At 42.2% G+C, this 20,086-nt stretch overlaps 1 protein-coding gene across 18 annotated transcripts in view; it reads right to left on the reverse strand.

Moving 5' to 3' along the window:
- celf5a (cugbp, Elav-like family member 5a) overlaps window positions 1–20,086 on the reverse strand; it is a 197,729-nt gene that overhangs the window by 89,682 nt on the left and 87,961 nt on the right. For all 18 annotated transcript variants that reach the window (XM_036007207.1, XM_036007206.1, XM_036007214.1 and 15 more), the window contains exon 3: window positions 771–819. In XM_036007207.1, the coding sequence (XP_035863100.1) occupies window positions 771–819 (49 nt within the window). The remainder of the gene's footprint in view (window positions 1–770; window positions 820–20,086) is intronic.

Here is a 20,086-nt window from a genome sequence, read left to right on the forward strand (position 1 = left end):
AATGAGGATCTTGGCAAGAACCCTGCAAATCTATTGATTGTTTGGCAAGCTGTATGTGCTCCTGCTCCATTTCACCCTCCCTCTTTACCATTTACTATCGTGTTTCAAATGCACACAGAACAGGCAGTGTGGGTTTTAACAGGCCTTTGCGTGGCTTTGGTTCCAGTATTGAGTCTAATCACTATCTAATTTACAGTGCTATGATAATGTACTTGGCATAGGGAACAAGAAAAGAGAGATGGACAGCAGGGAAGCCCATCACAGCCCTACATACTTTCAATAACACAGACTCTTAATTCAATTACATCCAGTACAAGGGCACTAGCAGGATGACATGTGAGATTAATCCACAAACCCAGAGGATTTAAACCAGAAACAAATAAAAAAAAAAAAAAGCTACAATATGTATGAGATCAGATTACAGACTAATTTCTACTAAAATGTGTTACAAACTGCCAGAAGCTGAGAGACAAGTCAAACCAAGATGACATCAAATCTCTATGTTTGATGTAGCATTCAGAAACAGTTTGGTTTAAACTATTTGGTAGACTTGGTTCTTTGCTAGAATTGCTACCATTATGTACGTTAGCGCAGCAACATGAGAATAAAAGGAACTGGGATAAGATAAAAAAAAGAGTGTTGGCTGAAGAAATATTGCATTGAGAGCAGTGGAACAGATGAGATCAGAGGGAAAGAATGAAAAGAATTAGCCTAGATAAGGCAGATGAAAAGGGGACATGAATAAATGATAGAGAAAAGAAGACAACTACCTCCACGGCTCTCGCTGTCAGCCGGTTTCACCTGGATGGGGCGAGTCATCTGGAGGAGAGAGAAGAAAGAGCAACAGAGGTTAGTGATGGTGACTCGGGCTGCCGCCGTTATAACAAAAGGCCACAAACCAGAGGTGTCAAGGCCCTTTCTCCCATACTAAAAGATGTTCTGCGAGACTGATCAAAGTGCCTGGGCTAGAGAAGAAAACAAAGGACCATCATGCAGCTAAGTTGACCTGACACTATGGTGTATTTGCTGCCTGTTATTCAGTGTAAACAAAAGAACTCTCTTTCACACATAAAATAAAGTGTGTGTCTGTGTGTTTCTGTGTCCATTCGTATTTGTGGTATTTCATGGCAGGTGCACGGAGAAGTTGCAAGGCTGCAGATGTGTGTCTAAGTGATAGAGGCCGAGGCAGTCCTACTAAAAGTGAATCCAGCCAGAGGAGGAGAGAGATCAATGCAGGCCTATTGATTCAGGCCCTTGGGCTGTGGAGAGTGTCTGGCTGGGAAGGATTCTCTGATTTGGAGGCTCACTCTAATCCACTGGACCCTGATAAGAATGGCATTGCCTGGATTAGATGCCTCTGTCATCACAGTCTTTGTGTCACGCTCTCCTCTTTCCCCAATTTTACCTCCTTCTTTTTTTCATTATTGTTGTTCAAGATGAACAATTTCACCAGACGTTTGAAAGATCTAGTTGTGATTTACAATAGGTTTGTTACAGCTGCAGCACCGTCTCTTTTATATTGAACACGTCTCCTAGTCATATTAGCACACAAACTGTTTATACACTCACCCACACACACATATGTATAATATGTATATTGTAGTTGTACTGTAGCAGAGCATAAAGTTTGCAATATAATTGATGTGCACTGATCTGATGCCAGTGCCCCTTCTTTTATGATTCAGTCCAAAACAAATAGATTTAACAATAAAAAAAACACACACATTTAAATAAAATTAGGGCCAAAAGTGGCCCCAATTTATAACAAGATTACTAGAACATAAAAGCAACCTCTTGACACACTCAGCCATTTACAGGAAACCATTTGTAGCTGCTATTTAAGCATCTTTTTATTGCTGGAAACTATTTGCTGTTACCGGGCATTCCAGTCAGATCACTGAAAACCATCCAGCACTGATAGTTTTATACCTACATATGTATATATTTCGTTCCATCGCCCTGTCGTGTATCTTTTTTCTGTTCAATACCAGAGCAGGGCTGAAAAGGTCAGATTTAAAGACAGGGCAGTCTAATAAAAGCATGACATGTTCAAGGAGAAACACCATAATGGGATTTTAAAATGTCTTAATAACATGCTGATATATGGGGGAGAGGCCGATTCATTAAGTGCTAAACGTATCCATTTTCACCTTGAGGAACTGAGTAACCTTCCCTCACTGAAATTATTCCATAAATTTACCCATCGTAAATAATAACTAGCACTGGCTAAGTCTTTGTTGGAAAACAGGGAGGATGCTGTACTTGTGAAGGTTAAGGTTTTAGCTCCTTGTTTCTTGCCCCCCCCCCCCAATCTTCCTCCCTACACATCTACAAGTGCTTTCTTTTCCTTGTACAACACCAGCAAAGTAACCCTACAGTATGCTAATGCCAAGCCACAGGGCGCACTGCTCCACAGCATGTACGGATAGATTACAGAATCAACCGCGACACAATCGCACACGTGTTCAAAGCAACCTCTGAGACAGAAACACCTCAGAATAGGGGGGGAAAAACATCCTCAAGACAAGCTCACAGATAACTTTACAACACAGGGAATCTTTGAATTTGTCTTTGACATGTCAAACGGACAAAATGTGCTTCCATCCTGCCAGTTGATTTTTGTTCAAATGTGCGAAGGAGTAGGCTGAATTGGCGGCTGTGGCTCCTCTACAATGCTATGATCTCAGCCGTCTCTACAGGGTGCCTGTGTGTGGGAGGCAGCTCTCTCTAAAGCTAGTTACTGTTCAGCCTCCAACATGCTAGCTTAATGGTCTATTTACTTGCCCGAGAGCAATGCATCATGGTCCTGGACAGTCACTGCTGATGACCCTTAGTTTGTTTCCCCTTGAACACATATGAAGAAAATTGTGTAATTCCAGCTGAAATTAAGTGCACGTCGCAAAGCACACTTGTACTATATGCATGCTCACACATTGCACAGACAACTTTAAGTAAAATGTATTAAGTGCTGCTGTTGCCAAGGAGACCATTCATTAACTCCAGATACTGTGGGCCATGTTTTCACGATTCGCGACACACCCACAATCAACACAACTGCTCCCTGTACAAATAACAACACATTTAATTGCAATGCTTCTCAATCTTCCAATCATTGAGTTAGGGAGTGGTTAGGTGAGAAAGGAGGAGTAACAAAAGAGAACCAGAAGAGGAGAAGAAGATAGATTGTGGAAAATGACAACAAGAGATTGGAGAGAAGGGCAAGAGAGATACAGAACACACAGAGAGAGAGAGAGAAAGAAAGCTGCCTGCAACTCTTTGATAAGATTGCTTCGCTGTTGAGTGCCGTTTCTACTGCACTGACTTCACCCTCCTGAAAACACTGAAAAAGAGCACTAAAGCTGCACTATACGAACACTGTATACTTACAAATCAAGCACCTGCCTCACTACATACACCCCCGTTTCAATTATAAATGGCCAAACGATAAAAATGTGTTTTAAACCTGAACTGAAAATAAGAGAGAAACTTTAACTTGGCTGTCCTGATGTTCTGCTGCATTGCTGATCTACCTGAGGATGTTTATGTGACTCAAGTAGCTTCATTCAACAAGGTTTAGCAAACCAGGCATGACATTCCTGGTGTTAATATAATGTTTGCAGTATATTAACACCAGGAATGTCATGCATTGTTTCAAAATATAAATGCTAGGGATGTTCTCAGTCCAGACGTGATATTCAGTGAAGCACAATATTTGTTTTTCCTGAATTTGTTCAGTATTATTTGCATTCGATGACCCGTGAGCAAAACATAGCTGTGGTCTTTCTTAAAATGCAGTATTTTGCATGTTTCAGCACTACATATCACATATTGTATACAGCACAGTCAAAGAAAATTCCAAATGCTAGTATGTTGTTAAATATGTCTTCCATTATTTTACATTCATGTCAGCAATGTATGAAAACAAGCCTAATAAAAAAGGGAAACAAAAATAAAAACAGAAATTCAAAAGTCAAGTACAGTGAACAATGTGTGGTCATGCATTTGGAAAAACTCATTTGACAATTCTGTGCTGACTCATAGTAAGGGCTGGGTACCGAATTCAATACTTTTTAGGCACCGACCGAATTGCCTCTAAAGTATTGGGTATCAAAAAATGCCTTGTCATTCAATACCCAATTTCAATATGTACGGAGTAAATCTAACCAGCATCAGTTAGCCAATAAGCATGCAGCATGCTTCTACCAAGATCGTATATTGTTTGTTTGTTACGTTATGCACAAAGACTGGGCTCACGTAGTAGGAGCTGAAAAATAAATAAAATGATTTGTTCCGTAATGTGTAATGTTGTTATTTCTTTTTGTTTTATAAAATTGGTATCGGAAAAAGCATTGTTTAGGAACCGGTATCGAAGTCGAATATTTTTGAACGAAACCCAGCCCTACTCATGGTGCATTTATGTAATGGTGAGAGGCTGTGAAATAATGTGTATAATATGTTGAAGAAACAGCAAACATAGACACCTTTCTAAAGGACCTTAGTGACATTTTTATAAATACATTCAGTGATTTGCATTAGGTTCTTTTGTATCTCAAAGGCCGGGTTAACGGTAATGTGAGGTGAATGTTTTTTAATGATCTGAATAAACAAACTCCTCCAATGACTCACAACAACTACGTGGCTTCACAACCTTCAAATAAGGTACTATTCTTCTTCTCCCTCTTCTAGTAAAAAACACAGTTTTTGTTTTCCTTGTACAAGCCCTGGTATTTCTCTCTTTCTAACTCGACAAGCTGTGCTGCTCTAAGGGCTTTGACAAATCTATAGTTCCATATGCTTTTATTAGGCCGTCTCATTTGCCCAGTTAAGCCTCGAGTCAGTTCAATTAAAGCTCTTAGCACTAGTATGCTGCTGTTTTATGTGGAGAGCGAGGCAGAAACCCCCAGGCCTTAAGTACATAATGCAGTGTGCAATGGGCCTGGAATATACACACATGGTTGGTTTGTCTGGGGGGTTTTTTTGTTAGATATTTAAATTTTTTCACTAAAACTAGCTACTGATGAATACCCATACATGTGACCAGTCTTAGATTAACATATGATCAATGCACACATCTACACATTCTCTGACTTTATCAGTATCCTGGTACAGTTTGGCCTGGCTGGAGAGCAAACGTCTTTCTACTGAAACTATTATTAGCCACAAAAAAGACCAAAGGCCCTGCGCTCCGGCCACAAAAGACATCCCACTGTCTGATTTCAAATTACAAAGAGCAAGTAAAGGAACTGCAGTGAGGACTTGGCCTGTTAGTAGTGTGGAGGATTTAGAGTCTACTGTTGGCACTATCTACGACAGTAATGAGTTCATGACTAGTAGAGGTTAGCGGGATTGAGCAGTACAGAGTCCCAGACTCCACACTGCTGAAACCCCAGAGAGGGCCAGTAGCAAGACAATAATACTGCTTTGGAAAGGGTTTCAAAGACCTGGTGCAATCCCAAGCCCCAAAACTTTGCTAGTCTTTAACTTTCACTTCCAGGAGAATGCGGAAAATAGAAATAAAATTGCAGTAAATCTTGTCCTGGTTTTGCAGAAGCTCATTCCTCAGTAGTAAAAGTATTTTTTACAGCAGTTATGCAACAGCACTTACTTACAGTGCTTGCAATAAAATAACTCTAATAGCAATGCAATATGTGCGATGTCTCCTGGCTTTCACTCAGGTTTAATATAGAGTAATGTTTGTCCTGGGATCATTAATACGTATTAGTGGGCCATCAAAGCTCATGTTGCTCCATTGCTCAGTAACAGGAGCATAAACAGCCCCCTTCTGACTGGGCCGTCTCTGCTGATATAATTAATATTTCCAATTATTGATCTGAGGGAGAGCTGAGTGGTGGCTGTCCGGGGGCCCCAGCTCTAGCTAATAAATCTGTACTGTATACAGTACAGGAAAGAGACAAAGAGAGTAGAGAGGGAGCTGTGGTGTAATGATTTATAGTTATGAAGTGCTTTATTGCAATCACAATAATTGTTCATTAACAATAAAAAAAATCGCAAATTACAAATGAAGATCAAATGTAATAGGCTTAGTCGAGCTTGGTAATGAACTATTTCTTAATATTGTAAATTAACTGGAAATGAAAAGACATCTCAGCCCTGTTACATGGAAATGTGATGGCATTATAGTGTAGTTTTGCAGTGAACTATTTCATAATGCATTCCTTTCAACAAAACAATGCACATTTTCACTCAGCTAATAAAACACTGCGACAATATTAACAGTATTTGTGATAAACGTGTACTCTAGGTTTACTTCCGGTTCTTCTATGTTATAGAGTAAACTACACACAACATAATTTACATGTCACTAGTTGCCCTGCGTAGTAGAAAAGTCCAATCTTCACATAGCATTTTATCTGTGGGATTTTCAAGACAGACAAAGGTGGAGAATGGCCATGTTGTTGTCTATGCCTGTTCTCCCACTCGTCCTCACACATGTTTACTTTATATATGCAGAGAGATTGTTTTGGTGGAGTTCTGCACACTGTATTGTTTTTGTTATTGATGTATCCATCATTTGGTTTACAAACTGTAAGAAAATAGTAAAAATGCACATCACAAATTGTCAGAAGCCCAGGTGAGGTTTTTAAATTGATAGTCCAAAACCCAAAGAGATTTATTTTAACAATAATTTAAAACTCAGATGTGAGAAACTGAAAAACCAAATCGTGAACCAAAATGTTTGTCCTTTTAATGATCAATGAATCAGTTATCCAACAACATACATTAAATCAAAAACAAAATGAGTACAGTATGTTATTTCTGTACATAAAAGATGAGCATCTCCTACACATCTGGGTCACATCTGGGTTTTCTGAAATTCAAGATCTGCTTGAATACACATGCTGATGTACACATGACATGCTTATATACGTAAGTGTGTGTGTGTGTGTGTGTGTGTGTGTGTGTGTGTGAGTGTGTTATGTGCATGTCTGACTGCAGTATGACTGTTGATGTACTCATGCTGTAGCTGCCCTGCCCTGTTTCAATATGCTGAATCTATGTGAGCATGTTCATATATGTGTTAAATGCATGTTGGGAAAATGTTTGTGCAAGGGAGTTGTAATGTACCCATATGTGAAAATGTGCTGGCGGCAGCGGTGTGGTGGTCCTGATAAGAAGCATCAGTCAGTGCTGGGGAGATGGCAGCTACTATAGGCTTGGGGATTCCTATCAGAACCAACAGGATTTACAGCTTGAGGCGCTGACATGGACAGACACCTGCAGACCTCAGCTAGTCGTAATCATCACATTTCTAGTTCTAGTCCATAATGCTAGATCCATTTTGAATTGGAAAAAAAACACGCATTCTGTAAAAGGTGAGTTTTGTCATTCAAAGACAAAAAAAAAATGCACCCACTTGTTTAGAAAGTGCAATTGGTCGTTGCTTTGCACTTATTTTGTTCAAATAAGTGTTACTTTTTTCAAACGCTGAGTGGCTGCTTTTGGAACAAAACTGTTGATATCCATCTGTTACACTGAATGCTTCTTGTAATACACAAATTAGCAATGAGACCACTGCTCACAAACATGTGCGATCTGTAGTACCATTACTACTAGCACCACTACTACATCTCTGATTAGGACTATTACACCTTCTGTTGTCTGATGCCATCCAAGTTCCTGTTTATCTCTTCCCCCAAAACACTAACTGCCTCCCAGGAACAGCCTGAAGTTCATCTACCGAATGCTTTCCAAAAGGCTTTCCAAGCCCCTGTTTTTTCATTGCTTTACTAGCTGAAGTGGTTGGCCAGCTGTCTGACTGCTACAGCCCTCATTACACAGACAGCAGAACTCAGCTCACATCAAGATTTCATGAAGGTGAAAGTCACATATCAAAACCACCTCATTTGTGGCGCCCCATGACTCAGCAGACATGGCATGGGCTGATGTTGGTTCTCATCAAACTCTTTATTACTTCTGTATAGTCTGATTAACTCAAAACACCATATAAAAAGCTCACCCTCCACCTCTGACTTAGCTTATCACTGTCCCAACCCTTCACATGCACACTGTCACTCGCTCTCACGCCATGCTTGTCTGTCTACTGATTATGTCTTCCTGTCTTGTGGAGTATAAGCTCTCCGCCACTACTCTGAGTCCTACAAGACTTGTGCAGTGGACTAGGGTATGTGGGTGACAGAAACAGTGTGCAATCATGAGGGGGAGTAGATAGGGGGATTGAGCTAATGCCTAAATCCTGTCCTACTGAGCCTGTAACGGGGCATCCAAGAGATAAAGAGAAACAGAGGGAGAGAGGGGTAAGAGACTAAGAGAGATGAAGAAGGGGGGAGGAAAAGGATCATAAAGAAGTGACAGAAATGGGAAAAGTAATTAAAAAAAAGATGCTTGAGAAGATGCAAATATTGAGAGAGAAGAGTGGGTGGGGAATTATTAATAAGAGAAAAGAAAAATGTTGTTTTTCTCCCTCTCTTGGCCCTCATTCTCCTCCACTTCCTGACTTATGAACCACACTTTGGATATCAGGGGAAGGGCATCACTCCCTGACATCTTTGGCACGGCTGCTTTTCAAGCCCACAGAGCTATTGACATGGCGTGTTACTGTAATGCGTGAAGCAGTGGGAGACTCATTGTAAATCTGTGTCAACAAATGCTGGAGCAGCAGCAAGCTCAATCTCTCTCCCTCTCCCTCTGTGTGTCTGCCTCGCTTTGGCTCTCTCTTGCATTTACCGACCTATCTAATGAATCTTATCTGCACAGCACACTGGAGGCTTAAGCTTTTGGTGGGCTCATATCTCTCTCCCCCCCAACACACACACACACACAAACACAGAAACTCTCTCTCTCGCTTTCTTATTCTGCTCGCTGTTTGATGTGGTTTACGCTCTTCAGTTCATTTTGAGGAACTGTCCTTACAAAAGATAAGATCATGACTACAGACCCAACCCAGTGGCTTCAGAAGGGCAACATCATGCCAATCCCAGCATGCGCCATAGTGAGGGTCCGGAGTGAGCAGGAAGTAGCGAAAATGGCAGAGGATATGTTCCGTGACAAAATTACAGATCTAGACTTGTGTGAGGCTTTAATGCTTAAAGGTGCCCTCATGCACTGATGCCATGTTCCCTATCTGGCTGCTGCCTTGATATTTGCTTTGAAGATTATGTCCTGCCTGATCGTCAGTGAGTTACAACTACGGTAATGAAGTACAACATCATGTACAGCATGTGCGCATCCTTGCAGTGTACTGAACAATGAACAGAAAGTCATGAATTGTGAGTGTTCAATTATGTAGTTTTAGAACCTGTTAAAGCTTTGTTTGCAAAAATACCAAATCAACATAAAAACAGAGACTTTTTTGAGACTATAAGAAATATATATATATATATACAGTGAGGAAAATAAGTATTTGAACACCCTGCTATTTTGCAAGTTCTCCCACTTAGAAATCATGGAGGGGTCTGAAATTGTCATCGTAGGTGCATGTCCACTGTGAGAGACATAATCTAAAAAAAAAAATCCAGAAATCACAATATATGATTTTTTAACTATTTATTTGTATGATACAGCTGCAAATAAGTATTTGAACACCTGTCTATCAGCTAGAATTCTGACCCTCAAAGACCTGTTAGTCTGCCTTTAAAATGTCCACCTCCACTCCATTTATTATCCTAAATTAGATGCCCCTGTTTGAGGTCGTTAGCTGCATAAAGACACCTGTCCACCCCATACAATCAGTAAGAATCCAACTACTAACATGGCCAAGACCAAAGAGCTGTCCAAAGATACTAGAGACAAAATTGTACACCTCCACAAGGCTGGAAAGGGCTATGGGGAAACTGCCAAGCAGCTTGGTGAAAAAAGGTCCACTGTTGGAGCAATCATTAGAAAATGGAAGAAGCTAAACATGACTGTCAATCTCCCTCGGACTGGGGCTCCATGCAAGATCTCACCTCGTGGGGTCTCAATGATCCTAAGAAAGGTGAGAAATCAGCCCAGAACTACACGGGAGGAGCTGGTCAATGACCTGAAAAGAGCTTGGACCACCGTTTCCAAGGTTACTGTTGGTAATACACTAAGACGTCATGGTTTGAAATCATGCATGGCACGGAAGGTTCCCCTGCTTAAACCAGCACATGTCAAGGCCCGTCTTAAGTTTGCCAATGACCATTTGGATGGTCATAATTCCACTAACCATGTTTGGAGGAAGAAGAATGATGAGTACCATCCCAAGAACACCATCCCTACTGTGAAGCATGGGGGTGGTAGCATCATGCTTTGGGGGTGTTTTTCTGCACATGGGACAGGGCGACTGCACTGTATTAAGGAGAGGATGACCGGGGCCATGTATTGCGAGATTTTGGGGAACAACCTCCTTCCCTCAGTTAGAGCACTGAAGATGGGTCGAGGCTGGGTCTTCCAACATAACAATGACCCGAAGCACACAGCCAGGATAACCAAGGAGTGGCTCTGTAAGAAGCATATCAAGGTTCTGGCGTGGCCTAGCCAGTCTCCAGACCTAAACCCAATAGAGAATCTTTGGAGGGAGCTCAAACTCCGTGTTTCTCAGCGACAGCCCAGAAACCTGACTGATCTAGAGAAGATCTGTGTGGAGGAGTGGGCCAAAATCCCTCCTGCAGTGTGTGCAAACCTGGTGAAAAACTACAGGAAACGTTTGACCTCTGTAATTGCAAACAAAGGCTACTGTACCAAATATTAACATTGATTTTCTCAGGTGTTCAAATACTTATTTGCAGCTGTATCTTACAAATGAATAGTTAAAAAATCATACATTGTGATTTCTGGATTTTTTTTTTTTTAGATTACGTCTCTCACAGTGGACATGCACCTACGATGACAATTTCAGACCCCTCCATGATTTCTAAGTGGAAGAACTTGCAAAATAGCAGGGTGTTCAAATACTTATTTTCCTCACTGTGTATATATATATATATATATATATATATATATATATATATATATATATATATATATATATATATAGTAAATAAATATAACTGAAATACTTATGAATTCTGTCATGTCATTCTATCTGTGGGACATTTTAGGGTATGGAGTGACATTATCGAATGTTTGTGTACTAGACGAAACATGCTCTGTGTGATTTTTTTTGTTGTCATTACTTCACTCTCGGCCATGGCCAACATCATATTGTATGACTTGGCTGTGCTTCAGGTGAGCAGACAAATTGCTCATGTTTCCTCTCAAAGCCACAACTATTTTCCGACAGTGCTCACATTTAGCTTTGTTTTGTTCTGCATCGCGTCTAGTAAAGCCAAAGTGTGCCCACACAAATTATATGGCATCTTATTTTGTACCACCGGGCTACAATTTCTCCAACATTCGAGTTGCTTTCTTTGACTCATCTGAGTTCAAGTGTGCATGCATGTATACAAAATGGTTAAAAACAAAATCGTTTAAAATTGGTGGAACCAATTTGACTTGAAGCAAGCGCTGTGATTAGTTGTTTGTAGTTAGGATTAGATGTGATTTATTGTTGTACTTTCAGGTGCATTAAAGGGATACGCTACAATTGACTTACAGAATCAATTTACTGAACATGATTAAATTAAGTTGTAGTAGAAGTTGATAGTTATAATTTCAGTTTCTGTACATTTTCTGCTTATTGTGCAGCCCTTCATGCACTCAACCACACTCATACAGGTTTATACATACACACGCGCACACGCACGCACACACACACACGCACACACACACACACACACACACACACACACACACACACACACACACACACACAGAGCGTGTTTCCTTTACCCTCTGTGTTGAGCCCAGAATGCTCCTGCTGCTGTCACAGCAACTCCAGGATTGTGACAGATTACAGCCTGCTGCCCTGACCAATAGGAGCCAAGAAGTGTTGCCTGCCCACTGACTCATAATTCTTGGCATACCTATGCCGACTTGACGTTTCTTTAATGGTCCCTAGACCTCCAGTAGGCATCCTTGTCCTGAGCACTATGATTGCCTATTAGCAATTCACCAACACTTGCACTTTCTACCCCTCCACTGCCCATGCCACCCCTCTGAGGAGGGGAAAGGACCAGGAGAAGAAAAAGCCAGAGGAGGATAGAGATAGATGGAAGGAGGGAGCGATAGCGATGCAGCCAAGCATGTTGGCTTTGAATTGGAGAGAAGTCTGAGGGGTGCCAGAGAGACAGAGACAGGAAGAGACAAAAACCTATGTCAGAAATCTAGATAGTAAAGCAATTACTTCCCTCAACCTTATTTTAAAAATCATAATGGTTTGTATCCTTTAACTTTCCCTTTCACTGTACATATGCTTTCAGTCTACAAATCCTGCTGTCTACTGGTTCTGATGAGCCACTGGAGGACTTCTCCATTCGGTCTCATTAAGCAGCCACATCTGCCATAGCTACAGATCATTATGGCATACTGGTTATTAATGATAGGATTATTGACCATTTGTTATCCTATAGGCCCATTATCAAGTTGGTGAAATATGGACTCAGCGCAGTTGCCTAGTACATGTTTGCGTGTGTGTGTGTGTGTGTGTGTGTGTGTGTGTGTGTGTGTGTGTGTGTGTGTCCATCAAAGGGGGGATTGCAAGAAGAAGCCAGAGCTCACAGGATCGACACAGGGCCAGCCTGCTCTGTCCATCTGCTCCGAGCTTCATTCCCAGCATATCAATACCCCACGTCTCACACACGCACGCACGCGCACGCGCACGCACACACGCACGCACGCACACACACAGAGACAGCATTCTGTCACCTGCGACTTCTGCCTGTTCCATCACTCTCCCACCATTCCAGCCCATGGCTGTAAAGCCTGCTTATGTTTCCTCCTGACACTTATAGAAAATCCCTGCTTGTCTATAAGCGCATTCAGTACCAAACAAAAGGGACAAGCCTGTCTTCTAGCCCTGTTTCTTGTCTCCTCCTCCTCCTCCTATTCTGACGCTGCATTACAGTAAAATTGTTTGCTAAACAAACACAAAAACCCTTCTCACTGATTCTTCATTTAACCTTGAACTGCACAGAACCTGAGGGCCAGACAAGCAGCACACCGGCCTGACCTCTCGCCATTTCTCCCAATCTGCAGCAAACACACTCTGACGAAGTGAGAACAAGAAGCACTGGAGCGGAAAACACATTGGAAGTGTCTCTGCCAACACCCACTCCCCACTACCTCCCATGGCCTTGGGTGGCTTATTTCATTGGTGGGGTTTGGGGTTTGAGTGGGTGAGTGGATGTGGTTTGGGGCAGCATTTTGTATGTCTTTTGTGTGTGTTCATGTCGAAATCTGGTCGAAATTTGAGCACGGTGGAAATAAAAGAAAAAGTGTCATGCACTGTATGTGATTTTCAGAAAGAGCCAGAGGCTCCCACCTTATTTAAATACATGGGTGCGCCAACACATGCACTTACACTGCAGGGTGATATATGGTTTGAGACAGTAAGGGAAGGATTTGTGTCTTATTGGGAGAAATAATGTATATATTTTAGATATTCATGGTCCCGAGTTGGGGTCTTGTTTGGACCTGTCAAGACCTCTAGTGAGAGATTGGCTACATCATCAAATTATGATGCCCCAACTTGAGGCGCAATCGAAATGCTACACACCTGCCCACCCCGTCATCCCACCACTGTCCTCATGCCATATCCTCATCCATTTTTACAGCAGCATCCTTGACAGCCCTCACCTCACCTGCCCCTCACGCCTTGCACCATCCAGGGACATTTGTACACATGCATGTATTCATGAGCGGGGTATTAAATTTAAAGATGTTTTTTATAGTCAACAGTCACTGATGTACAGCTAATGCAGACCAAAAAGAGAGAGTCAGAGACAGGGAGGGAGAAAGGGAGACACTCTGCACTCTGTATGAACTCCAGCTGAATCACACTCAGAAGCCTCCTACACTTCCTCCCTTCCTTGTCTTAGCTTTTATTATTTATTAATGTATTCATTTAAATGATGTTCATCTGAGCACATTTGTCTTACAATTAAGACTTAAAGGTTTAACATTGTGCAATATAGGACCTTAAATCTGACTATTAAAAATAATAAATTACATTTGAGATTTGAGATGCATTCTCTCTTTCTTTTCCCTCCTATTCACCCCAGCAGGCGTGAGGTAGATGTTGTGTCTGTCGTTTCATGAGGTCAGGATTGTTTTCCTCAATTCTTTGCCTCTGAGGAGCTCTAATGGCTTGTTCACACTCTTTGCTTTGCATTACTTTCTAACTGCAAATACCAAGGGGCCATGTCACAGAGAGAGTCCTCCTAAAGCACTTAACAATGTAACCTACATACACTCATGCATGGACAGAAATGCGTACATAGACACTAAAGTATGAACGTAAATCACACACACACACACACACACACTCAAACACTTCACTGACAAGACATGGGGGGCTCTTAGTTCGAGGGGGGGGGGGCTGGGGGGTCACACAGGGGATGCTGTATTTGCTCTCAGACTATGCCACCCACGGAGATCAGCCGACACGGTGTTACAGTACTGATTCCAAAGTAAAGAGGACAGAGAAAGAGAGAGAAATAAGAGAGACGAGTGCAGAGAAAATAAAAAGGCCTAAAGAAACTGATTTTGCCTCATAGTTCATCTTCATCTGGGTGCCCTGTCCCAAACCCCAGTTCATGAAATAAGTCCTGCTGAAAATCAATGGCAGTCCGAGCCGTGTAAAGGTCAGCCATTCAGCAGCGCTGGCCTTGGTGGACCAGTCAAGCCCAGGCTTGTACTGTGAAGCTCGGCTAAGTAGAATTAATGGAGGGATCGATTATTCTGCACACAACTTAAATTGAACTAAGCAGAGAATCATTTTAAGGCAGGAACTGTACCATGAGACAGAATGAGATGCATTTGCCACATAGCCAACCCCAGAACTCATTTAGCAAGCACAAAGTAAAGGGTGGGAATAAAAAAGAGATTTTTAAACAAAGGGTCTCTCTCTCTCTCTCTCTCTCTCTCTCTGTACAGTAACCTCCTAATAATACCCTGAACCCATCTGGGACCCAACTCAGATTTGATACATAGAAGCACGTTTCCTCTATTCTCTTTCCTCCCCCTTTACTCCTTTTCTACCTTACTTGTTTTTTTTATTTTATGTCACCTCCGGCACCTCATTCTTCTTGTATTTTTCCCTTGTTTAAAACAAAATCAATATGGAACTGGAGGAGACAAATCAACGTATGGTGGCACTGCAGGGGGAAGCCCAGCAGGCTCCCACCTCACTGGTCACATGTTCCTCGCTCACTCCATGGGATGGGGGAGGGGTGGAATAAGTGAAGGAAGCAAGGGCGGATGGGTGAAAGTATAGATGTGAGGTTTGACTTATGGAAGGATGAAATGATAGGAGACCAAAGGGCTGGAGAGGGATTAAAGGGAGCTGATGAGGGATGAAACACGCCAATGGGAGGGCATATGGAAGGAGAAATGAATGGAGAGAGGGATGAGAGAAAGTGAAAAGAGGAGTGGGCGGCAGTGGGGGTGGGGAGGTTTGGGGGTGCATATCATGGAAAATTCTCCTCCAGTGACTGGAGTGCAGAACGGGAGCCCTCATCTATAATGTATATCATGGATCCGTGAGAGATTTTCATACATATAAAATGGAGCAGCACCAGGAAGTGTCTCGCTGCCACAGCATAGCCGAGAATCGCCCGTGGGGGCAATTTCAATATTCTGTTCTGTTTGTACTTTCATACTGTTAATTCACATATACCCCTGTGTTCCTTAGCATTGCTTCCTACTGTGTAAGTCAAAAAGGATTAAAAGAGTCCATGACTATATGCAAACACATTTTTTTCAAGATTATTCAAATACCTCCACAATGAGAGAAGACTGCCTTTGCGTATTTAACCTCGCTCTTCACTTAAAGAGAACAACCTAGAAATAACAGCCATCTCAAATTAAAAAAGTTGAACACTCATAAGTTTGTGAAACACAGCAGTCATAGTTGATATAAAGTACTTATATATCCATCATAAGCCTCGTCTTTCACTCTGGTCTTGCATTTCTTTCTAAACAACTTGGACAGCCAACATGGGCATCATGTGGGAATCTGGAAAAAATAAAATAATAAACATGACAAGTGGCCACTTAGCCACAGCCTCCCTCATTGAAATCTGATGAGGGCCCTGTCTCGGCTAACTTCAACAAACGCTAAGTGACGTGCTTAAGTGGGTTCAGGTTGCGCATCCGGGGTAATTCAGTAAAAATACAAATGAGGCTGGCTGGGAAAACAGATCACTATGCACTCATTCAAAATAGAATGAGAGAGAGAGAGAGAGTCAGGGAGCTAGTCAAAGATTTTCATTTCTTTTCTCTGTCCTTCAGAGGATTCTCTCGGCCTCACATCGACCGCCTCACTCACACACTCACACACACACACACACACACACACACACACACACACACACACACACACACACAGCCCTTGCCCAGCCATAAACAGCACTATATAGACCCAGTGATTTCCCTCATTGGGAATCGATAACAAATAACCTCACTTTTCACTGGCCATTATGGTCAGTGTCGACCATACCCAGTCGTCTTTATCTGCACACCGGTGTCACGCCTGACCTTGCGTTCTCCGCTCTCCTCTCTCTCTCCGCTCCCCAGGTAGATTTCAAGCAGAGGGTTCGGTCCTGGTTTTTGGAAAGGTTCAAATTGAGCCCTATGGGAGCGAAGAGCAGGGAGCAGCCATCTCCCATGACAGATCAATGGTAGGTCTCACCACAGGGCAGGGGGCCAGAGCCACGCACAACCTGCTAATAGAATCCCAATGTCATTGCTGACACTACATCACCGGGGCTGCTCGAGGTTAGCCTGAGGTAGGACAGTAGGACAGCCACGGTTTAAAATGCCTTCAAGGTCTCCGTGTTTCACATTCCTCTGCCATGTTGCATGTATGGGTGTGTGCAAGTGTGCGTGGGACACGTACAAAAAATGCCAAAAGAAAGACAGAGAGAAGAAAAATGTAGTTGCGAAAATATGGTGTGTTTACTGGCAGGATATTAGCCACATTTGAGTTTAAAAGTACAAATTCGTTATATGATGTGAATGTAAAATTTTCTTTAGCTTCCTTACCCTTCCTTCAAACTCTTTGGTCCCTTGCAGTCCCTGCATCTCTCTTAAAGGTCCTATGACATGCTGCTTTTTGGATGCTTTTATATAGGCCTTAGTGGTCCCCTAATACTGTATCTAAAGTCTCTTTCCCAAAATTCAGCCTTGGTGCAGAATTACAGCCACTAGAGCCAGTCCCACAATGAGCTTTACTTAGGATGTGCCATTTCTGTGTCTGTAGCTTTAAATGCTATTGAGGAGGGGGGGGGGGCAAGGTGGAGGGTGGGGGTGTGGCCTTGACCAACTGCCATGCTTCGCTTGTTTTCAACATGGATGTATTAAGAGAACTGGATACAGCGTTCGGCGGGAAGCCCTGTTCATTCCAATGAGAGTGCTCAAAAGCGCATAAAGCAATCATGGAGCTCGGGTCCCATGATGTCATGACGGACATGCGCGCTAGCAACAGTTTGTTTGTGTTGTCGTAGCAACCGGTAGCAACATGCTCGTTCATGATCTTCTCTCTCGTGTCTCTTACAAGTGGCGAACTCATGAACTCGCCGTTTCATTGTATAAAATATCCACTAACGTTAAACATTGTGTTTTCGTTGTTCCTAATCGTTTACATGCTTATCTAAATAAACAATGGATGTATTTAGACAACCAAGGAGATGTAATTAGTATGTTGTGCTACTAGCTAAGGTTAGCCTGCAGTTTCGTGAACAGAGCTTCTCTTAATAACATCCATGGCTTCATCTCTCATCCACGTTACAGGCTTTACAGCATACATACCATGGATGTATTAATGGAACACATGGTGAATTACAACCATTAGCGTTAGCATTATCCATTATTACAGCTACAGGACCTCAGGAGAACAGTCATATGAGCATGCGCAGTGCAGTCTGCTCGCGTCCATTATGCGCGTTCATCATGCCTAGTTTAATAATTCTGGATTCGGCTACTAGTGAATGTTAAAAATGTTAAAAACGTGACGTTTTAAACAAAGACCCTTTAAGTGTTCGGGCTGGTAAGTTGATGTACTCCAAAAAAAAATGATCCGCTGAAATATAGAAGTTTCTTGTCTTTCTATGTGAAAAGTCTTTCTGGGCCATGGGGTGCGGTTCCACCCTTATCCGCTAAGCCCATGGTGGCTTTAAGACATGGCGCTCTTCCTGGGGGCTTGGTTTTCAAGCCATGATGTCTCTCTCTTTCTCATGGGTGGGCCAAATTCTCTGGGCGGGCAAAGCAGAGAAAGGAGAGGTAACCTTCCTCCTTATGACGTCATAAGGAGGAGATTCCAGATCGGCCCATCTGAGTTTTCATTTTCTCAAAGGCAGAGCAGGATACCCAGGGCTCGGTTTACATCTATCGCCATTTCTAGCCACTGGGGGACCATACGCAGGCTGGGGGAACTCACATTAATGTTAAAAAACCTCATAAAGTGAAATTTTCATGCCATGGGACCTTTAAACTAAATTCAGGCTCTGTCCTTCTCTCCTTTTGCATTTTTTATATTCTCTTTTTCCTCTTAGTTCCAAGATAGAGTGGCAATTTTAGGCCTTCATTAACTTTCCAGACATCACGCCACAGTGTAGAGCAATGAAACCCATGATTCATAGCACAAATCATTTCATATGTTCCACTTGAAGACAGGCTGCAGAGGCTGTTAAGCCATTATCAACACCTATACACACGCAAACCCACACACCCACACACACACACACACACACACACACACACACAGATGTATGAGTGAGCAATGAGTGCAGGAGAAATCTTGGTCACCAGAGGAAACATGTCTCAGAGAGTCTTAAGAGCTCCTGATGAAGATGAAGAGAGGATTTAGACCTTTGCATATTTTACTCCCACTTTTACTCTCTCTGTGCTTTACTGTGTGTCACACATACGCGGCATAAACATTATAGGACTTTAGAGCCTTTCTGCTGCCCTTCTTTTACTGGATTTTCTCTTCAACACCCACACTAAAGTTTTGCGGCTTAAGACACAAGTTTCAGAAACTTTGCGCTAGGGCTGAAGCTCAATCTCACATCTGCTGTCATGTGGAGATCCATTTTGGGTCCTGGCCCATGGTAGGGGTGCACGATTCAGAAAATGTCACGATACGAGTCAAAATCGATTTTCGATAAAAAAAATTTGCAGTATGTAAATGTAGTTATATGAATCGATTTTTGGAATTCTATGAATCGATTTTGAATCGGTAGAGCTTGATTGCGATACAAATGTGAATCGATTTTTGCACACCCCTAGCCCATAGTGTTACACGCATTTCTTACATGTACATAGCCAACTCTGGGGCATGTAATATTAAAATGTACAAACTGTGTCAACAGTTAACACTTCCTTTTCTCTAACAACATTAATTACCCATTGACCCATCTAAGCCCACCCTCCTTCCTCCTGTCTGTGGGAGTCATGACATTTGCCAGTTCTATAGCATGTCAAACCCCGGGGGCAGCTTGAAGATCTCCAGCAAACAGCTACTGTACGTTAATTAATTACCATGAAATTAGACTACCATCTTTTCGAGTTGCTGCCTTCATTACACTCTGCCCTCCATTTGTCCATGACTCCACCCAACCCATATGCCCCTTACAGTATCCTCATACAATAGAAATAAATGTACACTGTCACTCCCCCTCAGGACGACGACAGATGGACAGTGAAAATATTTCAGCAGATGCATACAGACATAGCTAAGCGGAAAAAACAGAAAATATATAACGAAATGGTACATGGTACGCAATACAGCAATACTGGATACCAATAATATAGAATAATAAGAAAAACACTACAGCCCTGAGGTCACAGTCTTTTTCAGTGGCCATTGCAGTTTTGTGTAACACTAACAAGCACAAAGAAAGGTACAACACAATCAAATCCCTTATCGTTGGTCTTTGCGAAACAAAATGCGGTATATGGTGATGACGTACAAAATTACATCTATTATTGTAAGTGAATCCAGATGTGTATGGACGGTTGGTTAATTTCAGTTCAATTCACACAC

This window comes from Sander lucioperca, chromosome 11, assembly GCF_008315115.2.
Source record: "Sander lucioperca isolate FBNREF2018 chromosome 11, SLUC_FBN_1.2, whole genome shotgun sequence".
NCBI classification, from domain to species: Eukaryota; Metazoa; Chordata; class Actinopteri; order Perciformes; family Percidae; genus Sander; species Sander lucioperca.